Source organism: Anser brachyrhynchus, assembly GCF_964034855.1.
Source record: "Anser brachyrhynchus genome assembly, chromosome: 23".
Taxonomy (NCBI): domain Eukaryota; kingdom Metazoa; phylum Chordata; class Aves; order Anseriformes; family Anatidae; genus Anser; species Anser brachyrhynchus.
In genome coordinates this window covers 8065150-8071304 of record NC_137716.1, presented here as the reverse complement: position 1 = coordinate 8071304, position 6155 = coordinate 8065150, and the positions used below count along the sequence as shown (strand labels likewise).

At 49.5% G+C, this 6155-nt stretch overlaps 1 protein-coding gene across 1 annotated transcript; it reads left to right on the top strand.

The window, feature by feature from the left end:
- Positions 1-241: 241 nt before the first annotated feature.
- Positions 242-5442, top strand: LOC308182216 (4-galactosyl-N-acetylglucosaminide 3-alpha-L-fucosyltransferase FUT6-like). Its single transcript, XM_080566460.1, is given in 3 exon segments — positions 242-540; positions 3341-3730; positions 3733-5442. Coding segments are annotated over 2 exon segments (1086 nt in total). The 5' UTR covers positions 242-540; positions 3341-3348; the 3' UTR covers positions 4437-5442.
- Positions 5443-6155: the final 713 nt, after the last annotated feature.

The window sequence follows — 6155 nt, the reverse complement described above, 5'->3', positions numbered from 1 at the left end:
GACCTGGCATGGGAATGGAGGCAGCTGTGTCATGAAGTCTGTTGGTTGGCAGGGGGACTCATAGACCTGGTGCCTAGACCTCTACTAGCTAGCCTTCCCCATCCTTCCCAAACAGAGATGTCCTTCTGTGACACAAGATGCAGAAGAAAGCATATCACATGTAAATCCTGGGGCCTGAGACTGCAAAGGAAGCAAACTAGTGCATGTGTAGAGGTGCTTTCAGTCATGAGCTATGCTTTAACCACAAGCAATGTCAGGGCTGCTTTTTTTATTATTATTTGTTCTTTAATTTGTCAGAGGAATCTGTCCTGGCTTCAGGACCATAATGGTCTTCATTATTGGGTGACGTATGTCTCGTAGCAGCTCAGTTCAAGGTGCTCAGTTCTCATAGCACACTCAGTTCAAGGTGCAGCGGAACACCTAGAACACGCCACTGATCCCTCCCCACGTCCTTGCTTTACTTTTTTCTTTTCCTGGTTGTGTCATTCACTTCAGTACTCCCCTACACAATTCACTTTCACACCGGGACCAAGCCTAGAGGTGAGTTGCAACATTCTTTTCTTTTTTCGATAGATATTGGAAGAGAGAGGGGCACTGGGCGCATCCAGGAGGGGGGATCTGAAGACATCTCCTTTCACCTCTGTTTGCAGGGAGGTGTTTTTTCCTTCTGTACTTTCATATCAAGCCTAGCAGTAGTATAGGTGCAACTGATATACAAGATAAGAAGTGAAAGGTGCCAGTCCCGCCAGCTTCTTCCAGAAATCCTGTTGTTGGAAATTTTACCGCTACCTGTAAAACCATTGTGGGGTGCAGGATGGTGCTGTATATGTTTCTTTGTCCTTAGGTCAATGCTGCGAATAAGGGGTAGAAAAACAAGCATGCAGTCAAGTCTGTCCTGTTAAACTTCTCTAAGAACTGTAAAAGCAACAAGACCCAGACTTTGGGACACAGACTGCAGCCCCATGCTCTTGGAGACCACAGCAACTGCAGAAAGAGCAAGTAAATCAGTGAGAGCAATGTGGGTGTTGCAGAGCTGAAAAACCAGAACTATTATCGGTACAGAAGGCAGCTAGCAGGAAGCTGGTGATTAAAGGGCAAAGGTTTGTGCTACGACAGAGGCTGTCAGACATCATGGGAGGTAGTCACACAAGAGCTGGCTGTGCCCTACTATTCACAGGACACTGAAGAAAAACACAGTTACAAAGAACACCATTAGTTAGTACAGATAAACCATTTGGGGGGAGAATGCAACAGTAAGCAAATGGTTTTAGTACTCAAGGACCGTGATTATTTTTGAGCACAGTGGGGTAGCAGGATGGCGGTAATAAAAGGGATGGTGGGTCTGTTGATTCTGAGTCCTTGGCTTATAGGCAAGCCAAACAGAAAAAAAATGTTAAAGACTGCTAATTAAGAAAGCTAAATTCATTTTGCATCCCCAGCGCCAAGCAATAGACAGCAACCAGTCACAGAGAGGCATGCTGCTTAACAAAATGGCAGCAAAAAATGGTGGCACCTTGTCCTAAAAGGGCGATGCCTTTTTCTAAAATGGCAGCAAAATCAAAATGGCGCCGCTGCCCCACCCTTGCATGTACGTGTGTGGAGAAAGGCCTTCAAGGCTGCTGCATGTCCTGGTCCTGCCAGCCAATGACAGCAGAGCATGTGAGAAAGGGTGCGGGGTTTCTGGAGTAAATGGCTGCTGAGGCTTGCAGCAGAGCTGGGTAGTGGGACCGTGGGCCTGCACTGGCCCCAGGTACTGCTGTGGGCACCTCGGTGTCCGTGCAGGGCACATCATGTCACACGGGCCTGAGGAACTTTCCTCATGGGAAATGAGTGGTGGCAGAAAGGGGCTGACAAGAAAAGGTGGTGGGTGGTGGTGAAGGAAAGGCTGGGGTCGGTGGCAAGACATCTGTGCCTCATGGGAGTGTGGGTGTGCTGGCACCCTGTGTGTGGTGCTCTAGTGGTGACCTGTCTGCAAAGAGAATGCTGGAGGTAGAATCATAGAATCATAGAATATCCGGAATTGGAAGGGACCCATAAGGATCATCGAGTCCAACTCCTGGCACCACACAGGTCTACCCCAAAATTCAGACCATATGACTGAGAGCACAGTCCAAACGCTTCTTAAAGTCCGACAGGCTTGGTGCAGTGGCTGCTTCCCTGGGGAGCCTGTTCCAGTGCACAACAAGCCTCTCAGTGAAGAACCTCTTCCTGATGTCTAGCCTAAACCTCCCCTGCCACAGCTTGACGCTATTCCCACGGGTCCTATCACTGGTGACTAAAGAGAATAGATCGGTGCCTGCCCCTCCACTCCCCCTCGTGAGGAAGCTGTAGGCCGTGATGAGGTCTCCCCTCAGCCTCCTTTTTTCCAGGCTGAACAGGCCGAGTGACCTCAGCTGCTCCTCTTCCCCTCTGGGCCCTTCAACAACCCCGTAGCCCTCCTCTGGACACTCTCCAACAGTTTCACATCCTTTTTGTACTGGGGTGCCCAGAACTGCACACAGTACTCGAGGTTAAGGCAGCAACAGCGCAGAGTAGAGGGGGACAATCACTTCCCTCGACCGACTAGCAATGCCATGCTTGATGCACCCCAGGGTATGGTTGGCCCTCCTGGCTGCCAGGGCACACTGCTGGCTCATATTCAGCTTGCTGTCAATCACAATCCCCAGATCCCTCTCTACGGGGCTGCTCTCCAGCGTCTCGTCGCCCAGTCTGTACGTATAGCCAGGGTTACCCTTTCCCAGGTGCAGTACCCAGCACTTGATCTTGTTAAACTTCATGTGATTGGTGATCGCCCAGCTCTCCAATCTGTCCAGATCTTTCTGCAAGGCCTTTCCACCCTCAACAGAGTCTACAACTCCTCCAAGTTTAGTGTCATCGGCAAATTTGCTCAAAATACCTTCTAGTCCTCCATCCAAATCATTTATAAAAACATTGAAGATGACTGGCCCTAAAACGGAGCCTTGAGGGACCCCAGTAGTGACCATCCACCACACTGATGAGGCCCCATTTACCACAACACTTTGAGCCCTACCTGTCAGCCAATTGCTCACCCATCGCATGATGTTTTTGTTTAGCTGTATGCTGGACATTTTGTCCAGTAGGATCCTATGGGAAACTGTGTCAAAAGCTTTACTGAAATCCAAAAAGATCACATCAGCTGGTTTCCCTGAGGTAAATGTACCTCAGGTCTTCTTGCTATTGCCCAAGCCCCTCTGCGTACCCCCCTTCCTCTTCCCCCACCCCCCCACCCCACCCCCAGCTACGCAGTGCACCCAGAGCCATGGCCATGCTGGGGTCAGTGTGTACCCATCACTCAGTGCCCTGTCTGTGGCGTTTGCAGATCCATTCATGGAGCTCATGGAAGGGAAGAAGATCTCATGGAAGAAATTCCTCACCTTTTTCCTCTTCAGCTTCGTATTCAGCTCCTGCCTCTTTGTTTCTCTTCATCAGTTCAGGACTCCCAAGCCAGAAGATCACAGTTCCCATCTCTCTACTCAAATGCCTCTTGCTGAAAATACCAGCACCCCACCAAAGAGTGAGCACAGGCTGACCATCCTGCTGTGGAGTTGGCCCTTCGGGCAACACTTTAATTTCAGAAACTGCTCAGAGTTATTTGGCACACCAGACTGTTACTTCACGGTCAACCGCAGCTGGTCCCAAAAGGCAGATGCTGTGATTATGCATCACAGGGATGTATGTTGGGACACAAAAAGACTGGCCCAGATCCCCAGACCCCATCCCAGCGCTGGATCTGGTTCAACTTGGAGTCTCCAAGTCACTCTCCAAACTTAGGTGCCATGGACAACCTCTTCAACCTGACTATGTCATACCGAAGAGATTCAGACATCTTCAGCCCTTACGGGGACCTGCAGCTCCTCAGCCAGCCCCAGCCCTTCAACATCCCATCCAAGACCAAGATGGTAGCTTGGGTAGTGAGCAATTGGCAAGTAGGCTCCCGCCGGGTAAAGTACTACCAGGAGCTGAAGAAATACATCGCTGTGGATGTCTATGGGCAGCATCACTTGCCCCTGCCCAGGGACAAGCTTCTTCCCACTGTGTCCCAGTACAATTTCTACTTGGCCTTTGAGAACTCACAGCACGAAGACTACATCACTGAGAAGCTCTGGATGAACGCTTTGTCCTCTGGCACTGTCCCTGTTGTGCTGGGGCCGCCCCGAGAAAACTACGAGCGCTTCTTGCCCCCTGACTCCTTCATCCATGTCGATGACTTTCCCAGCGCCAGTGACCTGGCACAGTACCTGTGGGAGCTGAGCAGGGACACTGAGCGATACCAGCACTACTTTCAGTGGCGCAAGTGGCTGAAGCCTGTGGCGGTGACCGGCTGGGCCCTGCAGGTCTGCAGAGCCTGTCACTTCCTGCAGACAACAGAGACCAGATACAGGGTTGTGCCCGATCTGTCTGAGTGGTTCGTGTAACTGCTGTTTGCTCAGCTCTCTGCTCTGTTGTGATCATTTGTTCCTTGCTGGGGTTGCAATTCTGTGGGTGAAATAGCAATATATAGATCATAAACCTGTTTCAAGGACTTTGTACTGTGCAAAAGTCCCACTGAAAGTGGCAGCCACATTGTGTGGCTGCCTGCTGCTGCAGGATGGCCAGGTCATGACCCTGGTTTGCCTCAGGCCCTCCCTGACTGCCTCTGGGGTGCTGCATCAAGATGCTCAACAGGCTGGAAACTACTCACTTTATTTTACAAGTCTGGGTTTTTTTTGGACAGCTTAGTAAGGCAGCGTGGGTTTGAGAAAGGGTCTGACAGAAGCACAATGGTGTAGGTGAGGTGCTGAGGATGCCCCTGAAAGCACTGTGAGGTTTGAGCACTCATAGCACCCTGTGGTAAGGAGATGCTCAGCAGGGCCATGTGATGTGCTGCCTCCTCCCGTGTGCCTGGACATGGCAACTTCTGGCAGCAGCTGATGCCTCTAGGCCGTGTGTTTCTGTGTTCGACCTCTATCAAGATTCCTGCTGCTGTTCAGGTCATACCACTGGAAACTTTCCAAGTTGGGGAGCCCCATTGCTTGGAGATGGGGGATCCAGCTCTGCCTTCCCAGGTTCCCTGCTGATACCTCCAGACATCCAGTGTGTTTCCCCAGTTGCTGCTGAGCCCAGAGCTGAGGTTTTCAAAGGTCTGTCCTAGCCCCAAGATATTTCCATGAGGAAAGTCAGCTCAAAGTCCAGCTCTGTGTATAGAGATATAATTGTTTTCTCCATCAGTAGCATTTAGTAAAGATTTCCAAAGAATTCCCTGTACATTTCCTTTTGCAGTCATGCTATATCAGATGGTCCATCCGCAAGACCTTAGCTTTAGGATTGAGAGTCCCTTATTTTCATTGGTGGCCTTTTCCACCACCACCACCACCCTTTTTTTTTTTTCCTCTGCTTTGCAGATTGGTTGAATATATTGATCATCACAAGCCTAAAAGTAAATCCTTCACTCTGAAATCTGAACTTTTATCCCCTCCCACTGTTAGAGTCTTGAAGAACCTTTGCTGGAACTTAGTGAACCCCTTTGAAAATTCAAGTAGCGAAATGTACCACATCGTCTTTAGCCATGGGCTTGCTAACTCCTTAAAAGAAGATCAATATACTTGTCACATCAATAAAAATTGATGAATTTTTATTGCCTAATAATTGTTTCTGCCCCTGCCTTGGCTGCCTACAGACACACACCTCCCTCCTCCTTTAGCCCATAGCTCTTGGATGCATCAGCCAACCCTGATGTTCTTCCCACCTTTAAAGCCTGTTCAGTTCAGAGCAAGTGGAGAAATTCCAGATATTAACACTATTAACTGAGCTGGTATGGATCTGAAATAGAGATAAATAATATTCTACAGGTGAGCTCAGTGAGCAGTCTCTTCCTGTTGATGGGTGGCACTGGGGAGTTGGAATGGATGGTTGCTCATTTCACTGCTCTTGCTAGATTTGGGAGATGACACCTGTCCCAGGGTTAAATCCTTCTGCCTTAAGACTGCCATTGAGAAAGCTTCAACTTTGAGCATTGGCTTACAGCACTGCTTTTCTCTGGCACTGCCAGCAAAACTGATTACAAAATGGAGTGGTTGATTAAACCAAGCAGCAACAGGGCCCTGCACATGCAGGCACAAAGTCCAGCTGCTTGAAAAGTATGTTCCCATTAAAAA